We start from the raw sequence: 15,941 nt of genomic DNA, 5'->3' as shown, positions 1-15,941 counted from the left end.
CTCTATTGGTTTTGCATTTGACATGTATTTATATCTTACGTCCATCTCTTCAGGATCAAGGTGTTACTGCCGTTGGTCTTCGAGAACCTGAACTCTTTGGAAACGTTGAATCTGCAGAACAATAAGCTGACGCAAATACCGGAAGAGGTGGTTGAAAATATCGTCGACACCCTTCGAGACATTGACATCACAGGTAAAATCATCACTTGTAGAAAAATCTCTGTAATTTTATTAACATTTTATGAATTTGATAAATTGTTCAATATAGATATTAAGTTTTATATGTATATATTTGGATGAATTTGTACATATTTATATTTGAGAGATGTCTTATTCAAGACGCTTATAAAGTTTATTGATAAATCTCGGTATTCCTGTAACTACCACAAGTTTACCTTTTACAGTCCGATTCCATTAATTTAATATTAATAGAGTGCTAAACTTTTCATGCTATTGGTAGTTACTTTTACAACTGAAATTGAAAGTCAATTTTCTTCTATTAAGTACATAACTAAATTGAATTTCCAATAGTCAATCAATGAAGTTAAGTAGAGACGTCATTATTTCAAAGCTTTTCAAATTCCAATTAAAGTTAAAGTCCTTTCGACTTACAAATGGACTTAACGAGAGAACGTGCAGATTGTGAAATTCTATTCTTCGATAAGAATCAAATTATCCAAAATTGTACCGCGATCAAAAATTTCAAATATCGGATAACTATGAAGTGGACTCTCGTTATATTTCCACTATTACTGATTGAATATTCGTTTCTTTTTTTCAGACAATCCTTTAATCTGCGACTGTGAGCTTCGATGGTACTCAGTCTGGCTGGGAAACCTCCGAAACAAGGACGACGAAAGAATAGCCAGGAAACGAACAGTGTGCATGATGGCCAACGAGCATCGGGAGTATTCCGTTCAAAATCTACCTTTGGAGAGAATGGGCTGCGTCGGGAAGAACGCTGGACGAACCTCATCAGCTGGCAGTAGCCGCATTTTCGTCGACGCGATATTGCAACTGCTGGCTGTCGCCATTGTTATGCATTAATCGCGTTCAGTTCAGTCACACAACCCTCGACGATCTCAGTCTTCTCCTCTGATGCGAATCCATTTGTGAAAGAACGCGAACCCGCGCTACCGACGTTACAGATCCTAGGCTCTCTTCGTCGAACGTTGCTTGTTGATTGATCATCATATCGTCAGGCAATCGTGCCACGATCGCGGAGACGTGACACGATTCTACGATTACCTGTAAAATTTTGTTGAACTCAACGTTTTCAAAGACCTAGTCGATTGTATAGGATGAACCTCGAATATTGTTATAGAAACGGAATTGAGACAATTAATTACGAATTATTTGGTAGGAAGAGTTGAGTCATGCGAACGTAGAACTAGATGAATTTTTGCTTGAAAAGAAAGCGGGCTGTGGTAACATATGTGATGTATCGAGTGTAAGCTTGAAAGTTTAACATCTGCAAATTTGTGAAGTTGCAGATTTTCAAATTGCTGAATCCCTAATTCAGACACCCAAATATCGAATTTCTAAACTCCACATTCCCGAGTCTTTAAATTCATACAATCAAAATCCTTTTATGTGCCGCCATTTTTCGTAGAGAAGCTTATATTTATCGTACAAGGTGAATTAACTCTTCTTCATTCACTCTTTGTTACAGTCTCGAGGGGAAATACTTCTCGGTTGAAAAATAACTCGGTTAACTAGTTAATCCGTCAAATTGACGGTGTTTTATGACGATAACTTTATACTACAGTTATATTGAAAGCAAACAGCAATCGACTAGAGTCTCGATTACTAGTAGAATGTTCAATAGTTAACAGTGAGAACCATATTTAGAATCATGCAGGTGCGTTGTGATCGACGAAGAGACAGAGAACTAAGAATAACGATGACAAGAGGGAATCTCGATCGAGACGTGCGATGAAAGGGTGAATAGAAGGCACCACGACATCACGATAATTATCACGCGAGCCTTTTTTCACCGAACGTTACATATCAAGATCGTTGCCAAGTATTTTCTGGATGTCTGTTACACTCGCGACAACGCGAGACGCGTAGACATAACTCGATAGAGAATTCGAATGTCTGTAGTTTTAGTCGTCATTCTATTGGTCCACGGACATTCATCTTAATACATATCAACATGCGCTCCCGAAACGTTGGGACAAGTTATCGATAATTTCTCGATGTTAAGTTTCGTACGTCACAATCTATCGTAGTTCACGGTTTCGAACGTACAATCCACATTATAGATCATCGCGTTAGTTACGGAATTATCGATATGCAAATGATTTGATTTAATACGAAGATTTTAAAAAATAAAAGAAAAATACGAGTCGATGAAAGCAAATCGATCTCCGTAGTCTTCGTCGGTAAATAGATCTTGAGATGATTCCGGTTGCTTAACTCCATTCACAAAGGACCGGTCGAAATGAAATAACGACTGCTGATGAAACGTAATGTACTCAACAGGAAACCGACACTTGTCAATTCCATTCAAATGGCTTAGTCGCTTCTGTTTTGTAGCTTTACTGCTCTCTTAGGATAGGAACGCTTACACGCACACGAGAAAATTACATCGCCGTCTTTCAGCGTATGTAACCCGCGACGTAGACGGTGATACACAACGTACGTCGCAGTAATGCTTTTGCAACCGTATCGTTTTAACGACTTAGATTTAGTTTATTTTTAAACCTCTTTTTTCCTTATTCGTTTCGATGGCGCACAGATTGTGACGTGCGAACAGCTGCTTGTATTTTAGAGTTGCGAAACGTGTTCGAAGTTCGTTTAGAACGGCCGACAAAGAAGTCTGCAATATTTTTCGATGAACATGAGAAATTAGGTTATTAACACGAAACGAAGAAAGTATGAGGACAAATCCTGTAATGTTATATTATCAAGTATAATTAGATGTATACTATATCGTAGAAGCGAGTCGAATGCTGTGGGCACAGTAGAACCTTCGCTATTCGAGTCGTTTAAAGATCACGGATTTGATGATAAGAAATTCAGATTTGAGATTACTTGGAATAAATGAGATTCTTTGACAGCAGAGTGTTCAACCGGTATAACTGGATTCTGCGTGAAAAGAGTAAGTTAATGATATAAAATATTTACATATGCAATTTCGTATTCAAAATTAAAAAATTTTTTAAACTATTTATAAGAAAATTTGCTTATGGCAAAGGAGTGATATTGTCAACTTTTTCATTAATTCAACAGTTGTTGGATGTTATGAATTAATAATTGTGATACAATTAGAATGTATTCCTATTGTGTTCATAACATTGTTGATACATTGAGTGGATTTATGATAAGTAGGTGAACTAACAATATTACAAAGAATACTGACTAAATAGGTGAACAATATCAACAATAAAATTTATTAATTTACAGCAAATATTGTGGGAATATGTGACAAATAAATTTTCTTACAAATATCTAGAAAAATATTCCGAAAACGAAACTGTATATGACAAAATTTCATTCTATAATCTTAACGCATTCTTACACGTACCATCACGTTTTTAAGTTTTACTACGTGACACTCAAAACTTTTAAGTGATTTATGATTTTATTATGATACTGAAGAAAATATATTTTTATTAACATCCGAATGGCAGAAGATACCGAAGGTTTTACTGTACTCGAAAACGCTGAATAAAAAACATCCACATCGTCGAACACCTTTCGTAGACTGTATATCGCGAAAGAATATTATTGAAGATACGTTCACAGAACGTAGTGGTTATAAAAGCATTCACGTGGAAAGTAAATTGTGTTATAATTGAATAGATAGGTAAGAGAGTACTAAGGTTTAAGCTATATTAACGATACGAATAACGTTGCATATCGAAATTAGATTAATGATACAACTGGTACGTTGTAACGCGAACCGCCATTCCAATAAAAATCGAAGAACGAGTTTGAAAAATATCTACTACGATTACGAATAAAACGATGATAGTAAATAGTTACATAACTATTGCAGAAAAAGCTAATTTAGAATTTAATAAAGTTTGCCGAGATCACTTTCATTCTGTTTCTTAAAAAAATTACACGCGGAGAGAACAGAAATTCAGAAGCAAAAAAAAAAAGAATAAAAATACTCTACTTCGATTAAGGGATAAGGCTTCGTGTTGATATCACACAACACACACATATCATTTATACGCCCAAGTTTTACCTGTAAGATAATGGTTAATTATAGCGATTTAAGACTTCATTGATATAATCTTTAAAGATCGTATACATATCGTGAACGTATGAGATTTAAGAGAATTTATTTGTTACTATATATATATATATATATATATATAATATATATGTACGTTACGTATAATATATACACATTATTACGATCATCAAAGATATATTATATACCTATATATTATATATATACATGTACACATTGAATGTTTTTTCTAAGAAGTTTCATCGATATAAAAATATGAGGTTACAGTTTGCACCCTGTCGCTTCAAGCGAATAATTCGATTATTATCGATCTGTTTATTCTTATTATTCATCACGTATTAATAATAACTGTGTTAACCGATAATTTCGTGTTTCAACTTTCAGTCCGATAATTTGAACTCTAAAATTCCTGTTTAAATTGAAACGATACGCCCAGTGGAATTCTCTGCAGGCCCTACATATAGCTTAGGATACGCAGCCGGCATATCGATAATATTTCATAAGTTTCCGTATCGATTTTCTCTATGACGAATATTCGCTTGAACGGCAGGATGCGAACGGACGTAAGTTAACGAAAAAATATCAGTAGATGCAGAAACGAAGAATAGTGACGTTAGAATAGATGCACATATACTCAGTGAGGCAGGAGTTTAGATCCCATGATTAAAGACTGAATCAAAGGGTGAAGGAAAATAGAACTGTGTACAAACGATCTACTGCAATTATTCGCTCTAAATATTTAATGGTAATCTACTCGGTATAGCTATTATTTTATTGTCAGATATTTTATTAATTTACACACTTTCTTTTGATACAATCACATGCAATTTAGACTCCCTTTGGTTACAAGCAAATGTAGAAGTAAATATCTCACATTGTATTTCTCCGTTTTTAAAGAAGAGAGATTTTTTTCTGGTAGGTTTTTCTAGAGTCCTACAACATTCCTAGGGTTCTCTTAACAGCTTTCTAGGATTCAGTATTCTCTTAGACTTTCCAGAATTCCCCTAAAGTTCTGCAAAGGGTTCTAGAATTTGCCTAGGGTTCTAGAGTTCTCTTAGAATCTTCCAGTTCTTCTAGGGTGAATCCGATTAAGGTTGTAGGATTCTGCTAAACTTTTCTCTAGGTTATCCTAGGATATCCAGGACCCTCTTAAGATGGATTAGTGATTCTTTCTTTTACAGTATTCTACACTTATTCTCAAACAAAAGAAACGTGGCACTCAAATGCACAGTGCCAAGCATGTCAGCCTTCCTTAGGAAAAAAGACGGTGCAAAGTGTCTATACACTAAGCACATTACTAAACAAGAAAATAACAACGATCTTGCAATATTTGCAATGGTCTCATAGCAGATTTTATCACCAGCAATATACCGTTTATACAGCCATCAGTTACTTTCCTTATTTTTAGATTTAGCAGTGGAAATAATTATTCGACTTAATAAAAAACAATGCTGAGCAAAATATGAAAATACATTGCGACGACTATGAATGAAGATTGGCAGTTATGCAAGAAACACAAAAAACAAGATCGCAAGACTATGTATCCAAGCAAATATATAGTTTGAAGAAGTATTTGATATCTTTGGATGAAACTGAACATACATATTCCGTACAGCAAAACGCAGATAAAATGTGTAGTTATTTCTGAATATTAAATGGTCCCTGTTCTTTTTCCTAAGGAAGGCTAAAATGCTCGATCGTGAACCGTCACAAGCTTTCGCTAATTTATCCGTAGAAGAAACAAACTAACGCGGGACTCCTGACTCACGTAGTGAAACATATCCCTTACTTAGGTGATTCATAGAACGATGAAACAACGGGTTAGTCGTATCGAGACACCCAAAGAACCATGTCGAGACATATCTCTGATGGCCGTAGCTTTTTGTCTCGTCGGCTGCGTCGTTATTATTACTAATTATTATAAACGGTATTTTTGTACAGTGTCTTACAGTGGTCGAGTCGTTGCAGGCGCAGCCGACGAGCCGTTCACGGCGTAGCCATATATACATATAGAAATATATACATTATACATAGATTTATTTCGATCATAGCGCGTAATACTCTGGGAACGTTTCTTCGGCGAATATGAAAACAGAATCCTGCTAAGAAACGCGCAAGAGAAGAAAAGAAAATCGAGAAGTATCTGTCGAGTGAACGAGAACCACGGAGCTTTACTCTGCCTGTCTCTCTGTTTCTAATATCGAACTTGTACGACTTCACTCATATGTATCTCGGTGCTCTCTTATATACTGTCCGCTTCGTTAACTGTTGAGGACTCGTTTGGACATTTCACTCTTTACGAATTAGCGTATACGCCGGTGTAACAACACACGTGTAATGTACACTCGAAGTACACGCAAGCATATATGAATATATATACGTACAAATAATTTTAACGAAGCATAGAATCACGTACGAATACATTACTACCCATGTACCTATATGTTATCTTCTCTTTAACTAACTTTTAAGTGATTAATCTGCATAAAAGATACAAAGTCCGTACGAAGTATAAATATGAGGATGAAGGTAAATATTGGTCCACGTATATGAATTATACATACACACACCATGAAGCTATGTATGAGGAAGTACATACATGGCACACACGTACACATACGCAACAAAAATTCCATGCCTAAAATGACATATCGGTGTTGCAACGTATATGATATAAATATAATTATGTAAAACACAAATATACATAAAGTTTGTCTGTATATGTCTATAAATATTGTTACATATATACATATATATATACATATATATATATATGAATGGTCATTATAATGATAATTATTACGTGATATGTATTATGAAACGTCTTTTTTCTCGCGATACGGGCATCTATTCAGATTCTAATGTCTATATGTCATTGTTTATTATATCGTTAACGATTAACGTGTATATGTGAAACTTTCAGAACAAATAAAAAGTACCTAAGCATACGTTTATAGTACTAGTTGTTAAACACCCCGTATAAATCGTGCGACTCAACCGTTTACTTGTACTACTGAACTTCACCGTCATCGCATCTGAGAAATTGAATTTAATTTCATTGCAATCAAAAATTGTACTATGAAGTAACGAAAGAAAATCTTATTAGGTTCATCTACTTATAAAATTTTAATTAATTTATTGAGCAACGTGAAGTATTTATGACTATATTCAAATCTTTATTGGTAGCATAAATCTTACAATACCCTTTATTTAACAAGATATTAAAATTTTGCGTTATTTACATTTTAATTTTGCACAATAATTCATTTGCTATCTCTATTTTAATTGAGCGAGCGAGCCGAAGACGAGGGAAGCTCTTATACTTGACTTTGCAACTTCTTTGTCCGCGTTTTTCTTTTGCACCACTCAACCAATTCTTATCAAATTTTGCACGCACATGCGTATGTACATCCAGATGGACATAGAAAAAAAAAATTTTAATTGGACTTCCCACGAACGAATAATTACCGAAAAAACTGATCCTAAGAAGTGAGGGTCCGAACACGCATATAAGGAAAATAAACAAATGAATATTTCGGCACTTTGACGACGTAGTATGGTTCCTGAGGCATTTGGAAACAAATTTCTATTAGGGTTTGATGCGTTTTGATGCCTAATAAAGCCAGAAAATCAGTTTTTGTCGAATTCGGTTCAAAACGGTACCGGTGGCGCCATCTAGCGGCGAGCGGCGGAACTAGGAAAAACTAAAATTTCGATTTTCTCGAAAATTAGCGAATTTTAAGTACTTCTGAGGGTCAGAAATCAATCCGTGGCCTCTTTCGAACCTATATATTGCCAGAAGAACCTCCTCTGAGCGCTAGAAAAGAAAATAAATAAATAGGTCAAAACATGGACTAAAAAATTGGCGTCCATCTAGCGGTGAAAGTTGGAACTACAAAAATATAAAAATCCGATTTTCTCGAAAATTAGCGAACTTTGAGTACTTCTGAGGTTCAGAAAGTACTATGTGATTGCATTAGAAGCAAACTAAAGCGATAAAAGTTTCCTGAAAGCTTTAATAAAGAAAATAAGAAAAATGTAATTTTATGGAGAAAATTTGTGGCGCCATCTAGCGGCGAAACCGCGAACTAAACTGAAAAAACGTATGCCCGTACACGCAGTAAAGGGGTCAAATACAAATTGATTTTCTGGGCTTAATAGGCAAAAAAATGAATAACTTATTCAACAAAAATTGCTTTAAAATGTTTAAAGAAGCATACTACGTCGTCAAAGTTGCGAAATATTACTTTTTATATTTTTCCTTAACGCGTGTACGGGCATACGTTTTTTCAGTTTAGTTCGCGGTTTCGCCGCTAGATGGCGCCACAAATTTTCTCCATAAAATGACATTTTTTTTATTTTCTTTATTAAAGCTTTCAGGAAACTTTTATCGCTTTACTTTGCTTCTAATGCGATCACATAACACTTTCCGAGCCTCACAAGTACTCAAAGTTCGCTAATTTTCGAGAAAATCGCAATTTTATATTTTCGTAGTTCCAACTTTCACCGCTAGATGGACGCCAATTTTTTAGTCCATGTTTTGGCCTATTTTTTTATTTTCTTTTCTAGCGCTCAGAGGAGGTTCTCGTGGCAATATATAGGTTCTAAAGAGGTCACAGATTGATTTCTGACCCTCAGAAGTACTTAAAATTCGCTAGTTTTCGAGAAAATCGAAATTTTAGCTTTTCCTAGTTCCGCCGCTCGCCGCTAGGTGGCGCTACCTGTACCGTTTTGAACCGAATTCTACAAAAACTGTTTTTCTGGCTTTATTAGGCTTCAAAACGCATCAAACCTTAATAGAAATTTGTTTCTAAATGCCTCAGGAACCATACTACGTCGTCAAAGTGCCGAAATACTGCATTTTGCATGCGCAGTAGAATTGACATTGGCGGCTCATATACGTATCGCAATGCTGACACAAAATAATTAATTACTCGTTACCCGAACATTATTTATGAACTCTTATTACCGAACCACGTAAATAATGCACTGCTCACCATTCTTCAATCATAACAGTGTACAAAATATATGCACAAAACGTGTAATTAATTATTTACAATGACCTCGTATATACCGCTTGTCACCGTGGCTGGCCTTAGATTACTAGTTAATATCTAATAAATTTCATTGAAAATTTGAACAAATATGATACGAGAAAGTAGCTGAGGGATCACTGAACATTCTTTCATAGTAAAAGTGCATAAATTGTGTTTAGAAAATGTGTTATTAATTATTTCAAGTTAGTTCATGCGTACGATGTATTCCGCCGACTTGGTGTTGGATATCAATTAATAACTAATTATTTACAATAAAAATGTGAACACATGTGGTACGAGAAAGTAGCTAGGGAATCATTGAATAATCTTTAATCATAAAAGTTCATAGACTATGCTCAGAAAGTGAATAATTAACGATTTTGCATACTCATTATCGTGGGTACATATATGTATATTATAAGTTAAATTACAACTTATATTCTAATCGTAGCTCTTAGCTCGATATCGTTTTCTAAGAATTATTCTTTAAAATATTTTTAGAAAACAATATTGATTACCAGGTCACACCACGTGGAGGTGGCTACGATAGTGACCCACCCTAACTCCAAATCCCTTCCACCCGCCAAATGCAACCTCATTTATCGGAAGGATAAATGAGTTCTGACTCTACTTAGCTCATAGGCTCGCATATACAAGTTCTTTACCACAATCCAGCAAAGAACTTGTATTAACACACACGCACACATACATTAACTTAATACTAATTGCATAGGATCCCACGCATACGCTTAACTTATTCTAAACGCCGCGCGGTACCTCTCATTCTAACATTGCACTCAAATAATCTATGACGAATTCAAAAAGCAAAGGGGCAAAAAAGAAAGTTAGAAGAACTTTCTACTAAAAGCAAAGAAAGTTAGAAGAACTTTCTACTAAAAGTAAAGAAAGTTAGAAGAACTTTCTGTGAAAAAAAGGGGACCATTATTTTTCGCCAAGCGAACCTTGCTTTCCATGGGTCAAAGGGTAGCCCATAGTGGCTTACGTGAACCACGACGGCAAAGATGAACCGAAGATACCTTTGGCAAGAACGAGTGATACACCCCAGTTGGCGGAGGGTTCCCATTTCCCCCAGCGCTCTCGCGTCTTACTACAGAGAGGATACCCAGACCGTGATGCCCCTTGGCAGAATGGCGGCGGGTCGGGGAGGCACATCAGAGTATGAGAGGTGCCAACCCCGATCCGCCCCGCCGGGCAAAGAATATCACTCGCGCTACACCGGCACTTGCAGCTCACCTCTACCGCGTGTTCACAGCGCTATGAACCCCCAATGATCCACTTGGGCGCAGAACGATTGACAAAAAATAAGTGGGTATACTACAAGCTAACGCGTACAAAGATTGAGTACTGAGAAGATGAGTGCAATTTAGAATGAGAGGCACTTACAAGGACCCACCCGCCCTGCCCACGAGCACACTTAACTTAGAATTAACGCACGCATAAAATTAGCTTAAAACTAACGCACGCATCCCTCGATGATCCCACGATGATCCCTCGATGATTGACGTCTTCAATGATGACCTATTACCTATAGAATAAATAGATGTAACAATAAAAAGCGGAAACAGAGAAGCAAACGCAATATTAGAAACATTGAAATGTTTAGGCATGCACAATTCCTGCTAACATTTAAATTCATATTAACATTTTCAGAATAAAAATAAAATAATCCTGGAATCGACTCGATAAAAACCTGAAACAGACAAATATTATTAAGACACATAAGAAAAATTGAATTACTTATTTAAAATAAAAATCTGAAACATAAAAATATAATTAGACACATATGAAACATCACTTACTTAAAATAAAAATCAGGATACACACTCACGCACACTGTAGTACATTCTAAATGCCCTACATGTACCTCTTATTCTAAAATTGCACTCGCATATAAAACTTTGTAAAAATTGCAAGAAGATAGGAAAGAAAGTTGGAAGAACTTTCTTTTAAGTTTGAGGAAATTGAGAAAAAGAGACAAACTATTACTACAGTCTAATATGTAAGTTTAAAAATTGACAAAGATGAGTGCAACTTAGAATAAGAGGTACTTATAATGTGCGCAGGTTTTTCGTCACTTGTGGTGACGAAAAACCTGCGCCCGAGCCCACCCTTCCTCCCACAGCTCGGAATTAACTTAAAATTAATGCACTGAAAATAACTTATCAAGAATTAAATTCTGAAACAGACAAAAATTTATTAACATAGAAATTTGAGAAGAGAGAACAATATAAGAACTTACCAAAAATTAAATTCTGAAACAAACAAAAATTTATTAACACAGGAAATTATGGGAGGAGGAGCAAAGTTTTCTTTATTTTATACAAGAATTTCAAAAAATACAAAACGCAATGAAAATTGCGGATTTGAGAAGACAACTGAATTTACCAAAGATGAAATACTAAAACAGACAAAAATTTATTAACACAGAAATTTGAGAAGAGAGAACATGTTAACTTACCAAAAAATAAAATCTGAAACATATAAAATTTTATTAACCAATAAAATTGTACGAGAAGATGTGAAACAACCCTATCGAGAAACAAAAAAGCACAATGAAAAATTCGAATTTAAAATCAATCAACAATAAAACAATTTATTCAAAGTCAATTCCTGAAACAGAGAAAAATAATTAACACATAAAATTCGGGGAAATTAAAAACGCGAAGGGGTATACAAATCTCGAAGCTCGAAATAAAATCGCGGAGGGATATAAAAATCTCAAATCTCAAAATATAATCGCGAAGGGATACAGAAATCTTTAATTTCGTACTGTAATCGCGAAGGGATGCAAAAATCTCTAATCTCGAAATTTAATTGGGAGGGCATAAAAATCGCGAGTGGCTTTGCTCGTAAAAATTCGAGCAAAACGATACATTTTGTATCGTTCAAAAAAATACCTGTAAAACACAAGAAAATATTAGCGAGCATAGTGACAAAATGACTGTCCATCCTAAGATGGACAGCCATTAATAGTTCCCCTCTTCTTTGGCAACTTTGCCGGGGCTCTTCGGCATATAGCCTCTTCTCTCTTCGGCAAAGCCTCACAAAAATCACTCGCGAATTTTTACGGTAACTCGGACATTCTTAGTTTTCAATTACATAAATTCTCAATTTCGCTATCAATCTCCATAAACAGATAACAGACAATTTTATAGAAATAAAATTGCACCACTATCCATTTATTTCGATCGATAACAAAATCGAAATTTTATGTAATATATGTATAATAAGTTAGTTTGGTAAGAAAAATAATTACTCAAAATAAAAATACGACCAGCGATTCTCAGAATGCACTGTCCGTAAAAGAATGTCCGAGCAGAATATTTTATTTCACTGCACTTCACTTCACTTTATACTTCATTTTTGCAGTCGGATCTAGAACCCGACTGCGACTTACAAACTAAAAGGCCTGGCCTGAACGAACAATCGAGTTCAAGAGATATTAAATATATTCATATTTAATTTTTCTCTTCTCGATTTTTCGTGAAACCCCCAGATACAAGCATCTCACGTGTGAGAGAGGAGAACAGAGAAACGTGAAAGCTTGCTCTGGCCCTACCTACTTAAAACTAACTCATTCATACCAGAAGTAAGCTACCTGCCTGCCTATCGCTATATTTAAAAAATTGCAAAGTCCATTCTCACAAAAACACACTCCACGGTTCTCACGCATACCACCCGGGTGCAAAAAAGCCTAATCCTAGGGAGTACGTCCCGGGACGTCTCCGACACCCGAGTTCAATACTACATTCACACTCTAAGTTCATACCTTTTTGCTGAAATCGATCGACAAACGACAGTGAACGAACATATTTCATTTTCTTAATCTTTCGAATATTCAATGTAATATGTGCATGTAATTTTAACTAATATGATTTTCTAACTTAATAACTTTATGTAATTTTCAAATGACTCGACTTGCATTTTGTATGCATTTTCAAATAGAATTTTGCAAAATTTAAAAAATAAATCTATGGTTTAATCGACACAAGGTCCACGACCTAACCACACACACACACGTGTAACTTGTGTCGATAATTCACTGTCAATTTGTCGATCGCCAAAACATCTTAAAACTAAACCGTGTCCACCTGCCCTAACTCATGCGAGTAGCATCTAAGCACGCGCATGAATTTAGAGCACAAAAATGAACACGGCCAATCATATTTTGACCTACCAGTTTTCTTCATGTGTGCTGAAAATCCTGAGCTAAAAACATGATTAGTAACATGCTAATAAAGTGTCTTCCAGCAAAAATTGACTCTAACTTTAAAAAATTTTCAAAATGGAAAATGGAAGATCACTTTGCAAAAATCTAAGTATACGATTGTTTCATTTTTAACAGATTTCTGATATCAAAGTAAATTTCTAAATGACTCAAACATTCGTAAATAACTTTGATATCGAAATCTGTTTCTCGCGATACTTTCTTGTACATTTATTTAAAAAATTTTCACGCGTACGTAAAAATTGAAAGTGACTCGATAACTTTATCAAAATGACTCGAAAGCTACTGTGAAATCGGAGGGTCATCCGACTTCTATGTACTAATTTTAATTTTAAATTGTAAAGAAGTTAAAACGCGATGTACAAGAAAACCCTATCCTGATCTAATAAATATAATAAACAGTTTGTACGAATTTTGCACGATCGTACAGTCGTGGTCACTATGCTCGCTCAAATAATAAAAATACAACCAGTTCCCGTGTCGCTTCGGACCATTCGTCCTACGACATGATGGGAACCGGAGGAATCGTAAAGCATGCGACTCACCGATCGCTGACTTGCACCACTGCGATCGTTTTATCGGTAGAGCATCTGAAACAGCACGTCTGGTAGGCACTGCATCTTAGAGGTTGGTTGATTGATTGGTTGGCTGTTTGATTGATTGACTGCTTGGTTGGTTGGCTGCTTGGCTTTCGTCAGATTTGTATGTGACGGTTTGGCAGTGGACCTTCTGTAATCATAAAAGAATCACAACGATTAATTAACTGTGTTTGATTTGCATTTTGATGACATACAGGTTTTTTTCGAAAACTACTTGTACAAACATAGAGGCATGCATCGGTTATAAATTTGCAAACGTTTACAATGTGAAATATTGTAAAATATTCAAAAATGTATGTCAGGACATTTGGGTAATTACTTTAGAGAGCATGGTAAACGTTTGCAAAAATACAATGGAACATATAGGTAACTACTCTTTAAACAACAGTAACAGTTTGTCAAAACATTTAAGTAACCACTACATAAAGTATACTATAACACCAGTAATCGTTTGTAAAAACATTTAAATAGTCACTACATAAAGTACACTAAAGCACCAGTAACAGTATGCCAATACACTCATATAACAATTGCATAAAGTACACTAAAGCACTAGCAACACTATGCCAATACACTTAAATAACCGTTACATAAAGTGCACTAATACTCAATAACAATTTGTAAAAACACTTAAATAATCACTTCACAAAATATACTAAAACACTAAAAAATTAATAAAACATTTAAATAACCGCACCATAAAACACACTAATAAATTCGTATACGCATGCACAATCACTTAAAGAAACACAGTAGTAAAGTCATTGACACTTGTAGAACCACACCATAAATTTTATTAATACACCCTCATATTTAATAAAAAATATTTATTAAAGCCACTACACACTAGTAGTAATACACTAGGTACACTAATATATCCGTATATGCATGCAGGAAACACAATGGTAAAGTCACTGACACTTGTAGAATCACACCATAAATTTTATTAATACACCCCCATATTTAATAAAAAATATTTATTAAAGCACACTAAACACTTATTAAAGCACATTAGGTAACACTGGGACAAGCACAGTATCAATTAAGTAAACCCTTGACTCGTACCGGTAAGTGTTGACAGGGTACTTCCGACCTCCTCGATTTCCAAAATACAACTGAGAGCATTCGACCTCCCTCTACTGTAAGTGTTATTGGTAGTTAACAACAGCCAATTAGACACCGCATGATCCAATACCAACACCAATAGATCAAATTCGACCTTTTCGAGTGTAATAAGTGATTGGTAGTTTACAGTGGCCAATTAGACATTATGTAATCCACCAATAGGGTGCAACCACTATCATTGGACGTCGTATAATTATTTTAATGTTAATTTTTGTATAATTTTATATTTTTCGATTGTTTATTAACAAATTTATTGTTGTAACTATTTAAATTTATTATTTTTATTAATTTACTCTTGCAGATATGTTGCAAAATTATTGTTAATATATTACGATATATTTTATTGTAATTAATAATTTTTTAGTTATTTATAAAATTATTGTAACTATTTAAATTCATAGTTTTTTATTAACTTACTCTGGCAGATATGTTGCAAAATTATTGTTAATTAATGTATTACGATATATTTTATTGTAACTCATTATTATATAAATTAATTATTGTATTTCATTATTTTGTTAAAAATTAAAATTGACGCGCAGTTTTTTAAATAGTGACGTCATCAACGAAAATGGAACCAACCGCCATCTCTCCGGCGAACAGGGTGAACTACACGTTTTTGAAACTGTAGTTTCATTAGTTCTCCACACTGCCACAGGACGGCGCCACATGTATTTTCCGTTAAATTCAATTAATGTAGTTGATTTTATTAGTATAATTAA

The 15,941-nt window shown here is 34.8% G+C and overlaps 1 protein-coding gene across 12 annotated transcripts in view; it reads left to right on the top strand.

The window, feature by feature from the left end:
• LOC100876372 (uncharacterized) overlaps nucleotides 1-7,158 on the top strand; it is a 156,438-nt gene extending 149,280 nt beyond the window's left edge. For all 12 annotated transcript variants that reach the window (XM_012294271.2, XM_076536047.1, XM_012294269.2 and 9 more), the window contains 2 exons: nucleotides 54-193; nucleotides 782-7,158. In XM_012294271.2, coding sequence (XP_012149661.1) covers nucleotides 54-193; nucleotides 782-1,047 — 406 coding nt within the window. In that variant the 3' untranslated portion in view covers nucleotides 1,048-7,158. The remainder of the gene's footprint in view (nucleotides 1-53; nucleotides 194-781) is intronic.
• Nucleotides 7,159-15,941: the final 8,783 nt, after the last annotated feature.

Source organism: Megachile rotundata, chromosome 1 (assembly GCF_050947335.1).
Source record: "Megachile rotundata isolate GNS110a chromosome 1, iyMegRotu1, whole genome shotgun sequence".
NCBI lineage: Eukaryota > Metazoa > Arthropoda > Insecta > Hymenoptera > Megachilidae > Megachile > Megachile rotundata.
The sequence above is the reverse complement of the archived record's forward strand: the minus strand, read 5'-3'. Positions and strand labels throughout refer to the sequence as shown.